Raw genomic sequence first — 23,768 nt, 5'->3', positions numbered from 1 at the left:
ATAATGTGTTTCATTGATATTATAGCCACGAGCTATCATATATAAAAGAGATATAACATAGTGATATGGATGATTAGTAAGTACACAATGATGTGATATAAAAGTTACGTATATTATATACAATACTCCTGTAATTCTAAAATAAAACATAATTATGATGAACAAGTACACATTGATTTGATATAAAAGTGATATAGTCCTCATATAATTCTAAAATAAAGCATAATTATAAAATAAACATAATTCGAATAATTTGGATAATCAGAAAATCCAAGTAAAAAATTTGAAATCCCAAAGTTTGAAAAATCATTTATAAATATCGAAGCATATTTTATAAATTCGGATACTGAATCGAATTATTTTGAATAAATCCTTTTGGAAGCCGTTTGAAAACTTACATTTTATTTCAAATGAGGGATTTCAAATTACAGGATTTGAGTTGTCATTTCAAATTCTCATATTTATACTAATATTTGATAAAATCCAAATCCAAATTTCCAAATAACGTATTTGATCAAATCCAAAATTTCAAATGAAATCCATTTTACCAAACAGGCAACTATTGGATGATAGCAGCAAAATTGAATTTTGAAAGTTGAAGAATGGGCCGCCGGGTGAAAACAAATAAATAGCGGGTGAATTGAATTGAGTATAGAGGGGGGGGGGGCGGAAAGGATGTTGTTGGACGAGATGAATTCAATTCAAGTACAATTGAAGCTGTTTGCTATTCGTTTCCCTCGGGGGTTGTGCAACCCTGCTTCCTTGTTACTTGATGGGTATGTTTTTTATTTTCTCTCTTCCCTTGTTTACTTATCATCTCACATTTGTAATTAACATATTAATTATGTCATTGCAACTAACTTACTTATGTCTATCCTTGGTTGTTAAACTGAATTAGGTACTTGCTTGACAGACCCCGAATCAAAGCCATCACCAAAGATCCAACAAATGACAAAAGCCGTTACATTATACTATCAGAGAAGGTTCAGAATCCTGGTATTAGTGTGAACATTTGATTTAAATTTTACTTAATCAATTTTAGTTATTTGCGTTTTACTCTTTTAAGTAACAAGTCGTGATCATGGACACTGCTAACCTGAGGACCAGGGCCAGTAATTTAGTGTCTTTTATTTAGGTGCTGTAAGATTCTTGAAACATCTGATTTATCTTGTATATCATCATAATAACAGCCACACAACCGTCACACTCTTGTTTTAAGCTTGCAGTTCTCTCCCTCTTTCTATGTGTTACCATTTCTGTTCTGGATGTTATTGAACATACATTTAAACAATAAATTTCCATGCAACAAAGTGCTATTTTGTTAGTTAGGCGCTACACAAGATTCCTTGAATTGCTAAAGAACATTAACAAGTTGATGTAATTTGCTGCCGCTTTCCTTAAATTTCTGCCTCGTAAATTCCTTGTTGCGTTTTTAAAGTTTGATTTGATTGAAGTGAACTTAGAGACTTGGAGTCCATCTTCTAAAGAAGAAGATATATGTTAGTGTACCTATGGCGAAGTCTGTTATTCTAATCTAGGTAAAATGTAGCTTATATTGTCCTCTCTCATTGACTTTATTTTCTTGATTTATTTTAACTTAAAACATTTTATTGGGAGGTTCTGGTGAGGCTTAGGTATATAAACATTAGGATGCATCATATGTTGTGTGAGTATTACACTATTAGGTATGTAATCATGGTGTATCATGCATTGCACACACGCGCGCACACACACACATAGAGGTAAGTGATGAAGTGACAACCAAGATTAAAATGTCAACTGCCACTTATAATTTCCTTGTATAAATGTATCAGCCATTTTGTAATTTTTTTTTATATTTTATCACCTTCATTGATTTCCTCAACCTCCCATCCTCTAATCCCGCAATCATCCACCTTCATCTTGATGCTCCTACTGATCTCATCATATGTCTTTTTTCTTCTTTATCTTCTCTTATCAATTATTTTTACACATGAAATACAATGAATCTTCTTGAGTAGCTGATATGAAATTAGGTGATTAGAATAAATCACCATATTTGTAGTCAACTTATCAGTTAATATTATTACTTGGTGATTTGCTCAAAATAATTGTAGTGATTTGTCCAAAGTAATTTTTGATTTGGTTCTTGGTTCTTGGTTCTCATTGGAGTATGAACGTGTGTATATGTTATCTTTATATAGGAACTTTCATATCATTTATAAATTCTCATGCAATGTAGCAAGTAATTCTTGTAACCAGTGGAAAAGTTATAACGATGTCTAAATTTTTCTCTATGCATAACAGATCTATCTGATATCCCAAGTGAAAAAATTGATGAACTGAAGAAGCTTTCTAAAGTTGAAGTAGTCCCCTATTCAGTGACCCTTGGATATTCATGCTTGGGTGCAGGTCAGTTATATTAGGGCACTCCTGTGAATTTAAATTCGTGTATCTACTTAATTTCATATGGATAACTACCGGAGTCTGTATATTTCTTTACAAGCACATAAAGAACGACTGCAAGGCATGAAACAGAAAATTAAAATATGATAAAAATTATAGTAAAACGTTTTTTCTATATAATTTATATTTGGCGCTGGTATATATATATATATATAGAGAGAGAGAAAAGTTCTATGGACACCATTTTTTTATCGGAGACTTTGGAGACCACATATGTTCTGCAATCAAAACACTATAAAATTTATTATTTTTATGAAGTATGTTCTACGAGTATCACTAATTCATTAAAATTATTGAAGATCATTTAAGTTTAATAAGTAGAATGTGTATGTTCTGCAAGCTGAACAAATGTTCTGCAAACTTAACATGTTTTGCAGAATAAAGTATTTTTGTAATCTTTTACATGCAGTACATATATGATATTCAAGATTTTGAATAAAATAAAGATCTTTGTAGAGCATGATTCACAAAACAATATGTTTTTCAATGTTTTTATGCAACATTCTACTTGCAGAACACAAGTGGTCTCCAAGGTCTTCAAAAAAAAGTGGTCTCCATAGAACTTAACCCTATATATATATATATATTTGTAATAGAATCTCAATGTAAAAATTACATGCCGGAGAGTAATATATTTATTGCATTTTTTTCTAATGTAACTATAACTTAATCATAATGTATATCCACATACATGGTGCAATTAATATATTCATTCAAACTATAGAAAATAGTTCAAATTTTGGGCTTTATAAGTAAAACAAATATAAAATCAAATAGAAATTATAATTTAATAATAAATATGTATATTTAATATACTGTAAATATGTAATAATGTTAACCAAACGTGTTAAGACCAAACCGATAGTAAGGGATAGGCTATGCCAATTGCATAAGCCAGTCAAATATAATTTAAGCTCCTTTTTAGAAGTATCTAGAAGTTGTCAGGGGACTTGTAGCACATAAGGAATTTCATATGCTACCTTAACATAAAAGTTTAATTTAAAACTTTCAATTCTTTTAGATCATCAATATACCATATGCAAATTTTTGTTAGCAGTTTATAATATAATAAGAAAATTGAAATCGTTAATGAATTTAATATTGTTTCACTAAAACTGGGCAAACAAGTTTGTTAAAGTATAGTATATGATCCTGGTAAGTCCTCCTAACACCTTGAGATCTTGGAAGCACCGGTAACTTAACATGGTGTCGAAGATAAATTCCGAGTTTGAACCCTCCCGCCCACCGTGCTCCACTTTTGACCAAAAGATGGTCTTTTAAGTGAAGGGAGTGTTAGAATATAATTATGATCTTGGTGAGTCCTCCAAACACCTTGAAGTTTTAGAACTGATAACTTTACAAAGTCATACTTTTGAAACACATTAAAATTATGTAGGCATTGTTAGTTATATGTTATTAGTTGGAAATATTATATCTATATTGCCATAAATTATAGTAAACCTATAATGTCATTCGTTGCATGTGTATTTATGCATATATATCTTTATAACCACAATATTTACATAGCAAAACCTTTTGAGATATATCTTGTAGACAATGATGGATTTTGGTTTTATATATCAAATAAATTAGGGTCTTTCTAAGGTGTGCCCAAGGGCACACACTAAGTACTAGCACACACTAAGTACTAACTCCTATGAGTTTTACTTATTTTTATTGGTGGAATTGGTCTGCATGCAGGGGTGGGGGGAGGGTCCATCAACATTTATGAGTAGAAAGCCAATCAAAATAAGCCACACCGATTAAATTATCCGTTTCCATATCAATATTTTATAGCCATATCAGTCAAATAATAGTACTATGTAATCTATATCCTAATGTTAATTGTCTCGCATTATCAACAATTAATTGGTTATATACATAAGAACACTGGGTCTTTTCTCTGACATTTGCCCTTCCTGATCCTTGGGCCGCAGGCTGTTGCTCTCCCTCGCTCTGGATGGGGAATGGTCTCCTTTTGCAATTTTGTGTTGGACTTGGTCAAGACTTTTAGTCCATTAAACAGTAAAAGCTTCAATGAGAGGTTTCTTTTCAGCACCGTAGTTGATGATAATAAGCAATAAATGAGACTCTATGATCCTCCAACTTCAAGGCAGAACATGAAATGTAACCGATATGTATTTACTATTTATCAATGTTTTGACCCACAAGTCAGAAAAAAATAAATTAACCTCTTGCTATCTAATTTGATCATTTCCTTCCAGCATGTAAATCTTGTATACTTTTTCATTAAAGGAATTCTACTTACTTTCACTCTCTTTAAAATCTTAGATATTTGCATTAATTAAATATACTGTTTTGCTACTATACTGATTCTGTAAATCAGTCCAGGAATGTATAGCCCTTTATTTTGATCAGTTACTAACCACCTTAATGGTTAATATTGCACAATAGATCATGTGTTGAAGCAGATTCTTCCTCCTGGGATCGAAGCACCTTCATCATTCGAAACTGTAGTTAAGTATTAAATATTTTCTGTTATTTGAGCGTTTCTGCTTTAGTTGCTGTATTCCTCCTCATGAAGTTTAACAGCATAAGTTTTCTTTGGATAATATATTATATTATTTTCCACTATGCCTATCTATTTTGGGCAGGATAATTCATCTTTAACCTATGATTTTGATGGAAAGAACACGCATTTTCTTATACAGGTCACGTTGCCCACGTGAACATAAAAAATGAACTACTTCCTTACAAGGATCTTATTGCGAAGGTTATATATGATGTAAGTTTTACTATCCTGTACTGTTCCTACACAAATTCGCCTAATACCATCTCTAGTTTTATGTCACTCTTCGTAAGTGGTCCATGATGATTGGTGTTAGGTACATCTGTCCAGTTACTTATTGTTTCTCTACTTATTCAGTGTGAATCCACCACTCTATCTTCTTGTTTCCATTTTTTTACCTTTAGCTACCATTTGGAGGTTATTTGTAGTAAATAATACTCCCTCCGTCTCTTTCAATTGTTTACATTTTTTAGAGGTGCCTGACACGCATTTTAAGGTGTATATAAAGTATAGTTCTGTAATTTTTTTTACAATTTTGTTTTTCTGAATAAAAATTAAAACATTCAACTTTTATTCAGAAAAAGAAAATTGTAAAAATAAGTTACATAACTATACTTTTTATGCGTGCCGGACACTTACTCAGAAATGTAAACAATTGGAAGGGACGGAGGGAGTATCTCTCTGCAGTCCAATGGCTTGCCTCCTTAATCTGTTGCATATAAGATAGAGGGGCATTCCTAAATTTCTAGTTATATGCCTCTATTCTAATTTGCTTAGATATGATTAACACACGCATCTGGTTTTTCTCCCACAAATTGCATTCAGTATACCCACTCATCTGCCTGACTGCCCCCACCAATACTGATTACACAGTAAATTTCACATTTTGTTCTGTATAATGGAAACGACAACATCTTAAATCCGATATCCAATATAGTTTCGTAATGGCGCGTCTTTTGAAAGGGGGTGTAAAGTTTGAATTTTATATCGCCAATATATATCTTCCATAGATAATTGGTTCTATAGTGTTAATTTATGACCTTTTGGTGTTACAAGGTTGTCAAAACTCCTAAAACATCTTAAGTTTTAAAGTTAACATGTTCCTTTTTATTAAGAGATATAACTTTCGGGTTTCCGACTTAAAAAGTTCAGAATTCCCAAACTAATGATAACGTACAAAGAAAAAAGGTTTTTAAGAATGGGTTGGTTGTGCACGTGTGCATGTGTGTGTCGAGTTGTTTAAGTTATCTTGTACTTCAAAATTTAAATATTGCTTATAGACATGCTTATAGACATCCCTCACTTGCATTTTCTAATATTTCATTTCCTTGTTATTATATCCTCAGAAAAATTATCCCAGAATTCAGACGGTTGTTAATAAAGTTGGATGTATAAGTAATGAGTTTCGTGTACCGAAATTTGAAGTTTTAGCTGGGAAAGCTGACCTGACTACAGAAGTAAAGCAGTTTGGTGCAACTTTCAAGCTTGATTATGGCTTAGTCTATTGGAATTCAAGGTTGGAGCATGAACATATAAGGTTGGTTTCGCAGTTTCAAGCAGGGGAAACCATTTGTGACATGTTTGCTGGTATTGGTCCATTCGTTATTCCAGCAGCAAAGAAAGGATGCCTAGTGTATGCAAATGATTTAAATCCAGACAGTGTTAAGTATCTGAGGATTAACGCCAAAATCAATAAGGTGGAGGACTGCGTTAATACGTACAATATGGACGCTAGGAACTTTATTGCACAACTGATGGCAATTCCTACTTGCGAGACACAATCTGTTGCTCCTTTTCTTGATTCATCCATTGAACTGGACAAAGTACCAAAAAATGAAGACCTTGGGCAGATAAATGGTACCCCTGCCACTCTGCCTTGTGGATATTTGTACTTACAACAGCACTATCAATAATTGTAATATCTTTATATGTTTTGCAGGGAAGGTGAAAGAAGTCCCATGTAATAATTCAATTTCTTTGGATGCTGGCAAAGTTTTAGGTATGAATGAAGAGACAGATGTCACTGCTTTTAAACGAGGTTCAGGAATTTATAAAGAAGGTATTGTTACAAGTTCAGGGAGGTAAAAATGGACAAGTAATGTGCCGTACTGAGTAGAGTGTTAGATACATGCTTACCACACTCAGATATTTGTAAGATTATCTTAGCTAAGTCCATTTTGTCATTTTTTTTATTGCCGAAGCTACAAGTGCCGACAATGTTGGTCCATCTTTAAAGACAAGCAAGGGACAAAATTTGCAAATAAAAGCTTCTGTGTCAGTCAATACTAAACCTTGGGAGCATGTTGATCATGTGATAATGAATCTTCCAGCTTCTGCACTCCAATTTATTGGTATGCTTGGGTCCTTATTATATCCATATATATTTGAGAATTCTGTTTTAGTCGATGCTGAACCTTACTAAGCCTTATATAAAGATAAATGATGAATTTTCTTCGTTCTCTTTTTATTCCATATGCCTATATGTTCAGAGTTGCACCAACTTGTTCATCTAGATAACTGTGTTCCTAGTTCCTCCATATAATCTTATGCCACTATTTCAGAAGTGAAGCCTAAAATTTCTGTTCATTTGTTACTGATCTTTGTGCTGTGTAGTTCAGCCATGCTATGACATGTAGTCGTTTGATCTTTATTAAACTTTATTTGGAGCTGTAATCATGCTAAAACAAACCGCATTATCTTCTGGTTCTTTACAATTCCAAAAAAAGTCACTTTTGCAGAGTTCTCAATATTTGGCTGCAAGTTTTATAATGTTTACCTCAATGTATATAAGATTCTAGTGTACAGATGATGCCTTAACAGGAAAACTGATGACATCACATCATTCTTATTATGAAACAGTAGGTCATAGGGCTTTTTTGCTGGTTAAATGGTTATTTATTGAAAATCTAAACAAAGTGCAATTTTTGTCGGATGTTCATTTTAATTAACTCCATCTTTACAGATCTCTGGCATAGATGTTTGGAATACTAATCTGTTTTTGTGTATCCAACTACTAATGTGTTTTTACGTATGTCTTTTGCAGACTCATTCAAAGGCCTCATACGGAGAAAATTCTGGAAGGGTTCACTACCTTGGATTCATTGTTATTGCTTTATGAGGTCAACTGAGACGAGAGAATCAATATTATCTGTGAGTTCCTTTAGCATGGTTGTCATCATAAAATTTCGTTGGGTCTTTGCATGCACTGCATGATAACTTGTATATACAAAATTTCTGACTGATAATTAAGGTATTTAATTCTCTCCGATTTCTCTATCTTATATGTGGACCTGTGCCTGTTGAATGTTTGGCAGGAAGCAGAGGCTGCTTTGAAGGCTAAAATACAAGATCCAGTATTTCATTTGGTTAGAAATGTTGCTCCATACAAGGTACAAAGTATACCAGGAGTGGGACGTTAATATGGTACTTCATTGTATAACTAACACTTCTGTAATGCAGGATATGTTTTGTCTAAGTTTCAAGCTTCCAGAAGAAGCATGTATCAAGGAAGATGACGGAGACTCTAACAGTGTGCTATTCTACAGATAAATAGGTATAATCACTTCAGCATCTGTCCCCGAATCTGGAATCATTGAATTAACTTTTATGTTCCATCCTTGATTTCCTTTCAACTTTAAGAGGCAAAAGAAAAGGCCTACTACACAAACACTGTAATTTGAAATAGTTACCGAGAAACAATTATTCCAATATATAATTGCTGTTGAAATGTTTATTTACTCATCAGATTTGTTTATGATTCCACCATCTAATTTTTATTTTCGAGGTCACTGTTTTGTTGATAGAGGTGTGGATGAAAAATACAGTGTGCATCTCCTCGCATTTTCCTAAATTCACTTCGATATAAGAACCAATATATTTCCCCTACAATTTACCACCTTTTTGGAAGAGGAATATGCATACACCAACGCGTTTGTTCATTGGTTGTAAATTTTGGCACTCTTGCTAAGGGCCCTTCTTTTTTTAACTATTAAGACTCTCTGTTGACTGTTGTTGTATTGGTTTTTGTAGATCATCCATAATTATTAAGTTGTTTTCTATAGATCATTAGTAAATTTGAACCAGTAAATAGAAGTGAAACATACATATACTTGTCAAGGAAAGTACTCAAATTTTAGTCATCCCTTGTGATGTAGGACAAACAATAATAAGTATTGAATTATATGATATCCAATAATAATTAGTTAAATTATTCCCAAGAAAAAAGTGTATAATCAAAGCTTAATAGTATGACATCATTATATAGAGGATAAACAATAAAGTACTTAATTATATAACCATATGGATCCAGTAAAACTCTCATGTGATTAGAGAATATATGTAACGATCGAGAAATTACGCGTGTATTATATTATAATAAAGATAAATTATGTGTATTATTATGTGATTAAATGTGTTGAGTCATTAAATCATAATTGCGTTGTGCTACGTGTTGTTGTCGTTTTGATCCGAACGTGTTTTGGATATTTATTGAGTGTTTTATCGTAAGTTATATATTTTATATCAAAACCGTACAACTCAAACAGTGTTTTAAAAGTCTGTATTTCAAATAAAATCATTGGCCCTATTTTGCCAAAAACAACCTATACCATATCGCTATTCTGAATCCCTAGACGTTTTACAAATTTACCTTTTTCGCGAAAAATGACTTTTCTGGACCCTTTCGGGTACCAAAAACCCCACAAAAATCACATTTTTATTTTTATATGATCATGAAATTATCATACATCATTTTTCTTTGCATTTTTGAAATATTCATAATTTTTGGGAATTTTTAACATTTATTTTGTATTTATTGGATATTTAAAAATTCATAAATAATACCCAAATATTATAAAAATTGGGGTCAAATATTTTTATTAGATGTGTAATTAGCCCCTTAATTTTATTCAGGGGTATTATTTTCCATAATATAAATAGCCTAATTTTTACTAATTAATTAGTTAAGTAATCATAAAAATTCAGAAAAATCAAGAACTAGGGTTTGTTGGTGAAGAACAGGGCAGATAAACAAATCGGATTTTGAATGTGATTCCGGCATCCAAATTGATCATGTAAGTATCCGTTTTGAAGCTTATTGATCGTAGTTTTCAATTATGTAATCGTTTTTGTTGATGGTTTAATCGATTTTGATTTCGTATTTTTGGGTTTTAATTTCGAATTCGGGTTTTATGTTTGAGTAATTGTTTGATGAAATATTTGATGGGAATGAGTAGATCGTCGAGTTTCCTATCGATTCGTACCAGTCTCGTTAATTTTGGCTTCGTTTTTGGTGTCGCCGGAGAACCGCCGTCGCGGCGGCGTTCTTGAGCTTTCCGGCGTCGAGATCGATAAAGGAGGACGGAGGACGACAGGAGGAGGTGTCTGTGTTGCTGTGGAACAGAAACAGTGAGGAAACGAGGTTGATATCGTCGTGTTCAGCCGTGTTTCGCTCACCGGAAAGCCACCGGCGTCGTTGCCGGCGACGTGTTCTTGGTGACCCGAGGTCGACCCGGTTTCTACCCGGGTTTGATCCTCAAAAGCCCCAACCTGTTTCCTATTTCCTGTTTCTGATTAATTTAGTATTTAATTATATTTTACAAAATCAAATCAGTTTTAATAAATTCTAAAAATCTATTAAAAATTAGATTTAAATCCTGAAAATTATTATAATTAATTTCTGAATTACATTATTAATTTAGAAATTTGAAATTAGTTATTTATTTAATTAATTATTTAATTATTTATCTAATTATTTATTAGTTATTTATTAATTAATAATTAAGGATTAAAAATAATCAAATAATATGAATAATAATTCGTTAATTAGTTGAATATTGCGAGTAACTCGTATCTATACGAGTATGGATTCATTAATTAGAATTATTATTCGAGCGATAATTTATTTATTCGAAAAGTGTCATAATGATTATTCGTATCGAATAATTAAATACATATAATTAATTAATTAATTAATCGTATAAGTTATAATAATAATAATAATAGTTTGATAATTATTCGAGGAATGCGAGTAGCTCGTATTTATACGAGTAGTTAAATATTGAGTTAGTTTATGGTACGAATAATAATTATTTATTCGATAAATAGCGTATCAATTAGTTATATCGATTATTTATTTGTAAATAATCGATCTAATCGAGTAAATGATAATAATTTGTAAATAATTGTAATAAATTGTAGTTAATCCTAATAATTAGGGATTAATTATTTTAAAATATAATAATTATTAATTAATTATTTAAAAATATAATTAAGGATTATTTAATTATAATTAATTATTAATTAATTAAATCTTGTTTAATTCATAATAATTAAACTGTTAGTCCGATTTGAGTGAAACGAAGACTCCTAGACTCAGAAAAATGAAACAAATCCAATAAAAATAATTACAAGTCATAATTTCCTCCGAAAGAGAGTGGTCTTGTGATAGTTAATTGTTATAGGCCCTAATATAGGTAGAATCGAGTCAAATAAATTCCGAAAAATTATAATAAAATCAAATAGGGTTAGTTAATACAGTTATGAGTCTAGTATCGATTCTAAAAATATTTATAAGTCCAAAAATCAATTATGTGCTTTATGTGCTATGTGCTTTACGTGGTTATGTGAACCATATGTGTTATATAATTATATGTGTATATATGCGAGTCAGATAGAAACGCATGGGTAGATTGATAGGGTTGCGTAGTATCAATTCGAGATACGCGTATGTAGTAAGCTATCTAAATGACTATCTTTCTATGATTAATTCAGTATCAGCAAGGCAGATCAAGCAGGAGACCGAAGGCGGTGAGTTGAACCAGGTTAAGTACGCGCCAGACAAGTTTTTCCCCTATTCTAAATCCAGAATAGTGAATTATAACCCATTTTCCATATCAGTTACACTTTGATAATTCTTGTTCATATACACTGTTACACAATTATTGATTCTTGTTTCTATTTCATTTTGATTCTTGATTTCTCCCAATTTATTGAATCCTCTATTCATATTCCAATACTTTTATCCTTGTTATATATACTCTGATATACCCTGATGTTGGGATACATCAAAAGCATTCCGATTGTTCCGGATGCTAAGCTTTGGACTGGATGGTTACGATATGGGCTGGGTTTTACCCAGACCATTAATTAATAGGCCGTAGTTGCCTGAGTACTCCCTATGTTGGTTGGATCTATGCAGTTGAGTATAACTCCGCACTGTATCTTGACTGATCAACCGGTTATAGTGCATAGTTAGTTCTTGTTTCCAGTTTTATTCATTTGGCACTCGCCCGCAATGGCAAATTATTATTCTATACATAAACAGATGATTGTTCAAACCAACAGATTATCGGTTCATTTATTCTTCTCTCTTTACACTACATATATTGTTGCAGGCTTGTTGAGCAATTTTGGCTCATCCCCTTTTATTGTTATTCCTATTGTTTTACAGTTAAGGTAGAGAATGAAACCCATCAGAACCCGCATAGTCAAGAAGCGAGTCAAGCAGCGGGACCCTCTTATACCAAGAGTGTTCATCCCTATCCCAGAAGAGAGTTTTGAGTTACCAGATCAGGTGTAACAGGATAAGTAGTAATGTTGGTTTGAATAAAAGTTGTGTGGTGAGAATGTAGATAGAATAAATTTTTGTAATAAAGAGAGTTCTTGAGACAGATGGTTTTTAAACTGGTTTGTAATAAAGTTAGTGTGTCGTTCTTGTTTTTAACTCTTAACCTTAAAAGATCCTAACTAGCAGTAGTTCGGGGTAATTATTATATTTGTATTCCTCTTGTGCAGGTTTAGTTTGTAGTTGATATTAATAATGCCCCAAATCTATACCCCAGATTTGAAGGGTGTTATAATATATATAGTAATAGCCAGAGTAGTAGTATGTGTTGTGCAGTATAGTATGTATTGTGCAATATGTGCTTAGTACTAGTATGTGTTATGCAGTAAATGTGTTGTGCATTATGTATTGTGACATGGGGTAGTATGGTAAGATGTGTCATTAAGGGTAATTTTGTCTTTTCTGTCATGTGTTGTATTGCTCTATATATGTCATGTGTTGTACTGGTCTATATAAACCAGAGTATTGTTCTATATGCTTTATGTTGAATGATATGAAAATAGCTTTTGCCACCACTCCCCCCCTAACTAACTCTCTCTAAATCCTATCTTATTTGTTATGTCTCTCTAAACTCTCTTATCTCTATCTCTCCTCTCTAATTATATCTCACTTATGCTCTATTCTCCGTGATCTACTTGTTCTATTGCTTATAGATATAGAAAATACCAAAAATAGCATAAAATGAGGTCAGAAACTTACAAGTTGGTATCAAAGCTCTTTATTTTGAGATTATTTAAGTTTTGTTGTAGTGGAGATTGTCTTTTGAAGTGTGGAATTTAGAGTAAGTAAATTGGAAAAGAAGGATGAACTGGGCTTTGATTAACTTCTACAAGAGGTTCAACAACAGTTATTGTGTTACAGTGAGTAATCTAATCTAATCAGAGATTTCAGGAGTAGGATAAACCGATTGGATTAGTTGCTCAACAGATGGAGAAACTGAAAAAAAAGAGTTCATAGAAGGAGATCAATCAGAATAGATAATTCTCTTGTTAGAAGAAAGCAAAGAATGTACAAGAGGATGGAGAGAAGCCTTTATATCATCTCAAACTTAGTTTTCCCAAGTTCACTGAAGGAACTGGAGTTGGTGAAGGTGAAGGCATACAATACTGTGAACAATACTTTACAGTATTCAAAATTGAAGATGCAAAGAAAGCAGCTATAGCAGGCATGTATTTGGAAGGAGTAGCTAGTAGGTGGTCTCAGACTCTTACACTGGGCAAGAAAACATTGGATTGGGTGCAGTTCTGTCAGCAATTCTCAGCTACGTTTGGAGTAAAAGAACATGAGCTCTTATATGTTTTAAGCAACTTCAACTACATTCTTCTGTGGAGTTGTACCTATCTCAGTTCGAAAAACATCAAGAACAAATTAAAGAAAAACTTCCTTTATTCACAGAAGGTTGGTGGACTGTCTCATTGGAAGTTTACACGTTAAGGTCAGAGAAACCTAAGTTGCTTAATCCATATATTGTATTACAGGCGTATAGATTAGATAAATAGTGTCACGACTCTAATGAATCGATAAAAAAATGGAGGAGAAACAAGAGTCATATGTTAGCAAGAAAAGTCTAGTTGTCACAATAGGAAAGTTGGATAATCTGCAGAGTAATATAACGACCCGTATATTTTTATTATTATTTAAATATGTAATTATAGAATAAATAATTAAATAAAATATTTGTGTGGGTTCAGTCACTGGGTTATTACTCTGTTACTATGTGTATGTGATTACTAGTGTATGGAATTAAATTGCGTGGTTAATTAAGAAATTGTATGATTTTGTACCGTTATTAAATTGGTACTACTGCAGTTTTATTTCCATAAATACTTGGATTGTCTCTGAAATTATTTTTATGACTTTATAATTTCAATAATTATTTTTAGGACTTTATAAAATTGAGAAATCAATATTTCATTAATTATTTATTTTTAAATGATTTTCTGAGTGTGTTTAATGGTAAAATCCATATTTAATTATGGAAATCTTTAAAAATTATGAAACTTATATTTTATCAAGTTCGTATTATTCTGAGAATTTTAAAATTATTTTGGGAATTTTCGGGATTAATTTCACCCGCGCGTTATTTCGTTAATTGTTAAAAAGCGGGTACCAGTTGCGTTTTAGAAATCGTTTAAAAAATTTCAAAATTTATGTTCTTATAAACTTCGGGATATTTATAGCATTTTAAAAATTAGTTTGTTAAATTTTTGGATTATTATCGTTCGCACATTATTCGTTAAATTTCAGAAGTGAGATAATTATGCGACCCAAATAAGAGGAGGGACACGTGTATAACCCCCAGCATTTCATTTTGTGCGTGTCTTCTACTGATTGGAAGAAAAATATACATGTATATCTAACAAACACACAATCACAACATCGGGTTACAATCTCTCAATTGTTAAATCTCTTCTCTCTCCCTCTCTGATTTCGCCTGCAATTCTCTACATCTCTCTATCTCCTCTTGCCTCTTTGTGCTCTTCCCCTTCCTCTCGGTGATTCTGGCCGCCGAAGTCCTGTTGTTTCCGGTTTCTTGGTCGCTGTTTTCTTCCTCTCGATGACATCGACGCCTTGATTCAGTTTTGGTGGCGGTATCTATACACGCACGCGCGTGTGTATGTATGCATCATGTGTGTGTGTTTCCGCTGTTGAACAGTTAAGGTGAGGCTGTGGATCGATTCTGGTGTTCCGCCGTTGTATTTCTGTGTGTATTGTCTGTGTAATTGTTCCGGTCTGTAGTTGTTTCAGTTTTGGGATGGTTCTGGTGGCGCGTGAATTGCACGCGCGGCTGTGTGTTTGTGCGCAGTTTGTGTGCAGGGAACTTAATATTTTATTAATTTTTAATTCTATTTTATGCAGGTATTAAATGAATAATATTCGTGATTAAATGTACTTACCGTGCGGGAATTTGATTTGATTATCGGTGAAATTTATTCGGACACCCGAATAATTTCGGGCACCAATAAATTTTGCCACCGTCCGCGATGAATTAATACGAGCGGACGGTGGACGATGATGATGTATATCTGAGTCCTAATATTTTAAAATAAATAAATATAAAATACGAATAAATCTATAAGATGTAAATAAGTATATTTAATTGGTATTGGTGAATTTGTGAATTGACTTGTTGACTGGAAGTGGTGGTTGGGAATTGAATTGTAGTTGGCTTGGATTTGGTTGTGATTGATTTGACGTCGATTTGTTCGACGAGTTAGTCCGATAAATAAAGGAGGTGCTGCCCAATTTCCGAGAAATCGAACTACAGAGATACGGGAGCGTATCTAGCAATTATCGAGCCGTCGAACGAGTATATAAATATATATATATGTGTGTGTGTGTGTGTGTTGTATACGAAATTTGATTGTATGTGGTGGCGAACTGTTTTGCCAAAAAGTAATAACCCTAATTTTTGCAAAATGACGAGTATATGTATTTTTCCGAAAACGAACACCGAACCTATTTTTCATGAATATGAACCCTAATTGTTATGTGTGTTATTATAATATGTGTAATTACGAGTCGGGATTTGATGTCGAATGGGCAGATGTGTTATTGAGGATATGTCAAGCATACCTAGACGTCTAACGTAGGGTATTTCGGCTCTGTAGGTTCTAGTCGAAGGACTCAAGAATTGATATCGAACTAAGATAACCTAGTGATCAGTCGACGAGCGCAGCGAGGTTCCCAATCGAAGGACCTGAGCGTTGAAGTCGAATTCAGGATAGTCAAATAGTAAAGCGATAAAGCCTGAGCGTCCGAGTTGGCTCAGAGTCGATTAATAACAGTTGTAAAGCTCTGCAAGGCAAGTACCCCTGACCATTCTTTTGTGGTTCAGTGCATATGAATAGCTAAATGTTTTATTCTTGTAAAGGAACATAAACGTTTTAAGTTACGTATCCCCTGTAGTTATAAATCACTGTTTTCAAATTGTTTTGGGGAAAAGTAACTTCGCAAGGTACCTATCTCGAATGAAATGATTTGCGAACTGGATTTTATATGTGTGCTCGTTAAATAAATGATTTTGAAAATAAGATAGGTACAAGTGTTTTGAAAACTGGATAAAACGGTCAGATATGGGATACATTGGGGCCAGAGTAGGCCTATTGAGGTGGCGTAAGAGGCTAATTCGGTTGCGCGCACTATAAAACCGATTAGTCCAGCAGGTCAGAGACCTAGCTAGTCTCTGAGTTCCGGAACAGGTATATAGGATGGCAGTGGGCGCTGTCCGGTGTTGATAGCCTGATCAACTATCTTCACATATCCACTACGTATCTGATTTGGGTTTTGTAGTCTCCATAACGGAGTAAGTGGTTTATCTAGTGGATTTGGAAATGGAGATAACATGCTAAAATTTGACTCTGGTATTTATACACAGCACACTACTGATGTTATTATTTTACTGAGCATGCTAGTTTTGATATCCAGTTTATACTTGATTTACATGTTTCTGGCAAGTTATAAATTCTGTTCCTATAACTGCTTTATTTTAAACTGTTTTGCTTGTTATTCATATAGCGGTACTGCTGAGCAAGCAATTGCTCACCCTTGCAGAATGTTTTATATGTATTACAGATGCCTAGGAGATTCTTCGGTGATAGTCGGGCAGAGTTCCAGTTCCCTTCGTGTCAGACTCCTCTGAGATGGTTGTGCTAGATCAAGGGTGGTCTGTTGAGTTGCTGTATTAAGTTAGCTGCGTCGAGATAATTGTTGTAAGTTTGAGTTGTGTTAGTTGAGTAACCTAAGTCATATTTAAACCTGACAAAGATCTTGATAAAGGGGTCGTAGTTATATCCTATTATTGAATTGTTTATCTTTTGGTTGTTGTTGATGACGTCAACTCCTGACCCCGGGGTTAAGGCCGTCACAAGTAATACAAAGGAAATAAATATAAGTGAGGGTTTTATTCGAGTTGACTCTTGAGAAGTTAGAAAGTAGGCTTAATGAAGGCCTCTTTCAGGACAGGAATGGGGACAAACATCAATCTGTTGAGCCTTGTCAGTTTGTAATAAGGCAAGTTGACCGAAGTACTACAGATGAAGGTATCAATGAAGAAGTGAAGCTTACTTCAAAAGGTAATGTGGAGACTTCATCTGTAGAAACAATAGAAGTTTCGGTACATGCCATTGAAAAATGCTAAAATATGGGATCATAAGACATAGTAGATCATAATTTGCCTCTTCTCTTATATTAGTAAAAAAAGATGGTTAACGGAGATTCTGTATTGATTATTATAGGATGCTGAATTCTTTAATAACAAAGAGTAAGTTTCCTATACCACTAATTGATGAACTATTGGATGAGTTGTGTTGAGTGCGTAATAATTGGATATCAATTTATTAGATAATCAATGAGTGAATGATTAATAGTAATATGGGAGAATTAATGAACTCATGAATAGATTCTTTACTCTTTTTTTATTGTCAGATTATCCAACCCTTTCAAGGTAAGGGGATATCAAGTATTTATAGGGAAGTCCCTATTGGGCTTTCCTTTTTCTATTACATATTTGAGCCCCTAATTGGGCTCCTTTTCCTATTACATATTTGAGCCCCTAATTGGGCTCTCTAATCTATTCCCTTTTTACACCTTTTATCTTCTATTTGGGCTCTATGACCCAACATTTGTCCCCCCATTCAAGTCTCAAAATCTTCGTATTTTCGTTCGGTGCCTGCGAAAAATAATAACTACTATTATTTTATCTATTTATTTTATTATTACTATAATCTACTATTATTTTATCTATTATTTTATTATTACTTCCAAATTTTCATCAAACTTTTTATGCCAGTCTATAGGTGCTTGTTGAAGGCCATAAATGGATTTGACTAACTTACATATTTTCCTTTTGTAACCAGAAGCAATAAATCCCTCAGGCTGATCCATATAAATCTCTTCTTCAAGGTCACCATGAAGAAAAGATGTTTTTACATCCATTTGATGGATGAAAAAACCATGTACAGAAGCCAATGCAATAAGCATTCTGATTGTTGTCATTCGGGCAACTGGAGAATATGTATCAAAATAATCAATGCTTTCGCTCTGCCTAAAGCCCTTAGCAACTAGCCTAGCCTTGTACTTATCTATTGAGACATCAGGGTTTAGCTTCCTCTTGAAGATTTATTTACATCCAATAGTAGAACACCCAGGAGGGAGATCAACTAACTCCCATGTTCCGTTTGAAACAATTGAGTCAATTTCACTTTTTACAGCGCCTTTCAAATGCCTTGACTCCGAAGAATCCATGGGTTGACGGAAAGTTAAAGGCTCATCCTCGACATTGTAAGTGATAAAGTCACTTCCAAAGTCCTTGACTACCTTTGCACGCTTACTCCTTCTAGGTTCCTCTACTTCGTTTGGAGTAGAGCTACTACCAGGATCCACCCCCACATTCGACATCCTTTCCACATGATCGGGAATGGAACTCGATGTGTGAGCGGGATCATCCTCAGAACTACCCAAAGGTATACCAGTCTTCATAGGGAGTACTTCCTCAAAGAAAGTTGCATCATGAAACTCAACTATCAAATTCGCCACAATACCAACTATGTCAGATTTTAATACTAAAAATCTCATAGCAGTTGTAGTTTCAAGATAGCCCAGAAAGATACAATAAACAAATTTTGGACCCAGTTTCTTTCTCTTGTGTTCAGAGACAAGCACCTTAGCAAGGCACCCCCACACACGAAGATAACTCAAACTTGTCCTACGTTGTCTTCATAAAATATGGGATCATAAGACATAGTAGATCACAATTTGCCTCTTCTCTTCTATTAGTAAAAAAAGATGGTACACGGAGATTCTGCATTGATTATTATAGGATGCTGAATTCTTTAATAACAAAGAGTAAGTTTCCTATACCACTAATTGATGAACTATTGGATGAGTTGTATTGAGTGCGTAATAATTGGATATCAATTTATTAGATGATCGATGAGTGAATGATTAATAGTAATATGGGAGAATTAACGAACTCATGAATAGATTTTTTACTCTCTTTTTATTGTCAGATTATCCAACGCTTTCAAGGTAAGGGGATATAAGTATTTATAGGGAAGTCCCTATTGGGCTTTCCTTTTTCTATTACATATTTGAGCCCCTAATTGGGCTCCTTTTCCTATTACATATTTGGGCCCCTAATTGGGCTCTCTAATCTATTCCCTTTTTACACCTTTTATCTTCTATTTGGGCTCTATGACCCAACATTTGTCCCCCCCTTCAAGTCTCAAAATCTTCGTATTTTCGTTCGGTGCCTGCGAAAAATAATAACTACTATTATTTTATCTATTTATTTTATTATTACTATATATATATATATCTTCTTTGAGTATAAAGACGTGTAGTCATTATTAGGTTCTTTGTTTCAAATCATTTCCTTGGGAGTTGTTTCTCGAGTCTCTTCGGCTTCCGGGTATTTGCAACAAAATGAGACGTGGTGGTGGTTTATCTGTCATTCTCCTTCCTCTCTTAAATCTTTGTAAGTTTTTCCTCGTTTCTTTCTTTGTCTTCTTTTTAATATTCCCTTTCATGCTTTCAATTTTGTATTAGAAATGTCAAATAGTGTATCTTCATCCGGTGCTTTAGATGAATTGAACCCTGAAAAGAGACCTTTAGAAGATTATGGGAACGACTATAAATCTTGATCATCTTGAGATGCCAGATGTCTTGTCCTCTCAATCGTTTAGTATGTTTGATGAATCTGAACCTTAAATTAAACGCGGCCCACCTCTGAGTCCAAGGGTCTCAGTTTTTGAGGGGTCACGTTGTTGAACGAGGTCTCGCTGATGGGCCAAAGAGTTTGCGGGTGAACATACTTAAAATCTGCTAGTTATTATATTGATCGTGTTGTGTCTAAGTTGAAGCTAATGGAATATATAGACTTTGATAGTGTTTATGAGATAAAGGTACATAAGGATGGGGATCGTGTTTGGATGATGCGTGAATTCGGTTTACATGGGTTTCCTTTGATTTTATTTGACTATGGACTTTGGCTATCGATGCACCCTTTTTATCTGGAAATCTTAAAGACAATTGGTTGTGGGGTGGCCCAGTTGGCTCCAAATGTGATGACCCCGGTCTTCGGCTTTGTGGCTTACTGAGAAGTGGATTGTGTACGTCCATGGGCCTGATCTCAAGTTTGTTAAGCCTTATGGGAATGTTAGTCGAGAGTCCCTCATCTTTTTGAATGGGATAGGTAAGTATGATTCTCGGTTTGTTTGTGATTTTTTAGGCACATGTTCAAAATATACGCATCGCCAATTTAAAGAGGTTGATTTTATGGAGTTTCGTACTCATAAGCTAGTTTATCGAGTCTTTTTTTTTGCTAAAGCTGTTATTTTATTCTTGTATCTTTTGTTTATTTGATTAACATTTTTGTAGTGACACTCATTTTTTTATACCTTCCTAGTGGCACGAAAGTCTCTAAAGGACATTTTGAATCGAGGTGTGTGTGAAGTTGGGATGGATAAGGCTTTGATGTTAACTGGGAGGGTGTCTGGGAAATCTTGTGGAGGAAAGGTCGGGTCTTCATCCCTTGGTGTACCATCTGCTCCTGGAACTGGTTTGAGGGCTTGTAGCACTGATAGAAAGAGAAGCTTGATCGATGTTGAGAGTAATGATGCCTCGTTGGGTGAAGCTGTTGTTGGTTCTCATAAGCGAAGTAGCAGTGAGGTAGTTGCAGACAACAAAGTTTCGTCTAAGCGAACGAATGAGTCTAGTGGTCAAGGTGTGGGGAAAACACTTACCATTGTTGGCTGTTCTGGGATGCCTATCACCCCCATCGAGGTGAAGAAGTCTAGTGAACAAGTGGTGATTGAGATTGATGCTATGGAGGCTTGGTGTACAGGAAATGCTCCCCCTTTGAACGCCTTTTAGGCTTTTAACCTACATCAAGATTCGACGTCGTATATTGATCGATCATGGGAGGATCTTGTAAGGAACTGTCTTCGTCGAGGAGGGACGGTACGTTACTTTAACTTACTTTTAGTGTACAAAATATATATTTCTCTTTCTCTCTTTCTCCCTTTCTTTTTTTTAACTTTGATATTCTTGTTGTGTAGTTTTTGTCTGATGTTGCTAGGATAATGGAGGGTTATCAAGCCGATTTTGATGAACACCGTCGAGCTAAGGCGAATGCTGAGATTTTGGTTGTGAATGAAGCAAGGAAAAAAGCTGAAGACAAGGTGTTGGGCCTCGAGAAGCGAGCACGTGATGCTAAGGAGAAATTGTGGGCCCTTGAAATGATGAAAAAGGATATGGTTGAGAAGCTTAGAGACTTGGAAGGTTGCGTTGGTGAGATGCATTCCTCCCGTGCTACTAATGAGATTAAGCTGTCTTTGTTGCAAAAGGAAAATGATGAACTTAAGGAGAATAATGCAGCTTTGGTGACAAAAATAATGACTTGAAAATCGAAGTCCAAGCTGGTGTAGAGAACTTGGGGAATGCCTTAGCGGGTGGTTACTTTTGCTGCTATAATCGCATCAATGTGCTTGGTCTTGGTATTGACCTTGAAGGTCATACTTTCGATCAATATCTTGCCGATTTTACTGCTAATGCTGGTGTCTCTGTTGCCGAGGGTGGTTCGGGTCCTGTAGCTTGAAGGCGGGGTATGCCCCGTGGAAATATAATGTCTTTATTTTAATATTGTCTATTTCGACTTTCTTATTATACTCTGGCCAAGGCATGCCTCGTGTTCTCGTGGATGTTGTTGACGTATTTAAGAACATATTTTTCGAGGTTAATTTCCTTCGATAACTATGTTAATCAGTTGTTTTTGTCATTCGTTTGCGTAATCTTTTCTTAACTATTCACATATTTTTTTATGGCCAAGGAACTGTATATTATTTTCAATAAAGATGTCACTTTGGTAATTTTTGTGTTTGTTTCTTCAACTATTCATTAATAGACTTACATCTATTTGTTGAAGAAAAGTTCTTTTCTTGTAACTTTAAAAGATTTGAAGTGGGATTAAAGGGAAGAAGAATATTTGCTTAACTTTTATTATTTACCTTGAAAAGGTAATGTTTTATTTGTCACAATGACAAAGTTGTAGGAACACCATTTTGTTGTTTGTACAATTTACCTTGACGAGGAAACTAATTTTCATCGTTGAAATCTTGTTTATGGATTCCTTATTATTTTTGGATTTGACGTTTAACATGTTTATTAATTCCCCTTTTATTTTATCATAAATTAGATAATGAATTGCGTAGTTTGGGAAAGATAAAATAAATTTCGATAAGTCGTTTGGTAACTTTAATTGTGGAAAAAGTAGAAGGTTTTTAAGCAATCAAAGATAATTTATTCAATAAATTAATGGTATTTCAATGGGAACCTCTGAGATGTCAATGAGATTTCAACAGGAATGACATCTTCCATCCCATACGCCATTTTGAACAGGTTTCACCTTTTGAGGTTCGAGGGGTAGTTTTGTAGGCCCACAACACATTTGGGAGTTCGTCGATCCAACTCCGAGGGATTTCTTCGGTCCTTTTCTTTAATTCCTGCATAATGATTCCGTTGGTGACCTTGACTTGCCCATTGGCTCGCGAGTATGCCACAGAGGCTTTGATGTGCTGAATGTTAAGTTCTTTCAAGGTAGATTCAAACTTCCCCCCCACAAATTGAGTCTCATGATTTGTTACAATGATTCTGGGTATTCCATCTTTCCCCATAAATAATTTGATGATGTCGTTTTCTCTTATTTTGGAGAGCGGCTTCGCTTCAACCCATTTAGTGGCATAGTCAATTACGAAATAATGTATTGTGCTTGGGCAATGGATCGTGGAAAGGGTCCGACGATGTCTATTCCTCAGTGGAAAAGAGGACATGGATTCAATATTTCCTACTTCCTCTGCGAGGGTCATACGGTACTCGACGAGTTGGAACGCCTCTTGTAATGATCGAGGGTTCTTTTAAAAAACTTTTCTAGCAGGGTCGCATGACGATGTTTATAAATGCCTGCAACCAGGTAATTGACGATCAGTTCTGCAACTAGGTTGGGGACCTGTGCCATCCCTTCTCTGAATCGTTCTAAAAACTTTCCGAGAGATTCATCCTGACCTTGTCTAATTGTTATTAATGAGGCTGTGATTTTACCGCCTTTGAAATTACCGAAGAAACGAGAGTGAAATTTGGCTTTGAGTATTGTCCATGAGTCAATTGAGCGGG

General features: G+C 34.3%; 1 protein-coding gene across 7 annotated transcripts; it reads left to right on the top strand.

Moving 5' to 3' along the window:
• The first annotated feature begins 612 nt into the window (after positions 1-612).
• LOC141707798 (tRNA (guanine(37)-N(1))-methyltransferase 2-like) lies at positions 613-8,708 on the top strand. 7 transcript variants are annotated; one of them, XM_074511162.1, is made up of 12 exons: positions 727-776; positions 899-983; positions 2,287-2,391; positions 4,383-4,489; positions 4,861-4,922; positions 5,118-5,191; positions 6,322-6,832; positions 6,915-7,034; positions 7,177-7,326; positions 8,019-8,125; positions 8,290-8,364; positions 8,435-8,708. In XM_074511162.1, exons 4-12 carry the CDS (start codon positions 4,413-4,415, stop codon positions 8,522-8,524), a joined length of 1,266 nt encoding a protein of 421 aa, XP_074367263.1. In that variant the 5' UTR covers positions 727-776; positions 899-983; positions 2,287-2,391; positions 4,383-4,412; the 3' UTR covers positions 8,525-8,708. The 7 variants fall into 7 exon arrangements, with proteins under 7 accessions (XP_074367262.1, XP_074367261.1, XP_074367263.1 ...); XM_074511161.1 differs by lacking the exon at positions 4,383-4,489 and having other exon boundaries at positions 613-776; positions 899-996; positions 4,861-4,923; positions 6,915-6,974; XM_074511160.1 differs by lacking the exon at positions 4,383-4,489 and having other exon boundaries at positions 615-776; positions 899-996; positions 4,861-4,923.
• The last annotated feature ends 15,060 nt before the right edge of the window (positions 8,709-23,768 follow it).

The sequence above is a fragment of the Apium graveolens genome, chromosome 2 (genome assembly GCF_009905375.1).
Source record: "Apium graveolens cultivar Ventura chromosome 2, ASM990537v1, whole genome shotgun sequence".
NCBI lineage: Eukaryota > Viridiplantae > Streptophyta > Magnoliopsida > Apiales > Apiaceae > Apium > Apium graveolens.
Note: the sequence above shows the minus strand (reverse complement) of the source record. Positions and strands in the feature narration are given on the sequence as shown.

What these genes read in the sequence shown, in the direction of transcription:
- LOC141707798 (XM_074511160.1), top strand. Translation starts at nt 676, where the DNA reads ATGTTGTTGGACGAGATGAATTCAATTCAAGTACAATTGAAGCTGTTT. An exon ending in TTCATCATTCGAAACTGTAG is followed by an intron (nt 4,924 to 5,117) that starts TTAAGTATTAAA and finishes TTTCTTATACAG; the next exon opens with GTCACGTTGCCCACGTGAAC. An exon ending in TTCAGGAATTTATAAAGAAG is followed by an intron (nt 7,035 to 7,176) that starts GTATTGTTACAA and finishes TTATTGCCGAAG; the next exon opens with CTACAAGTGCCGACAATGTT.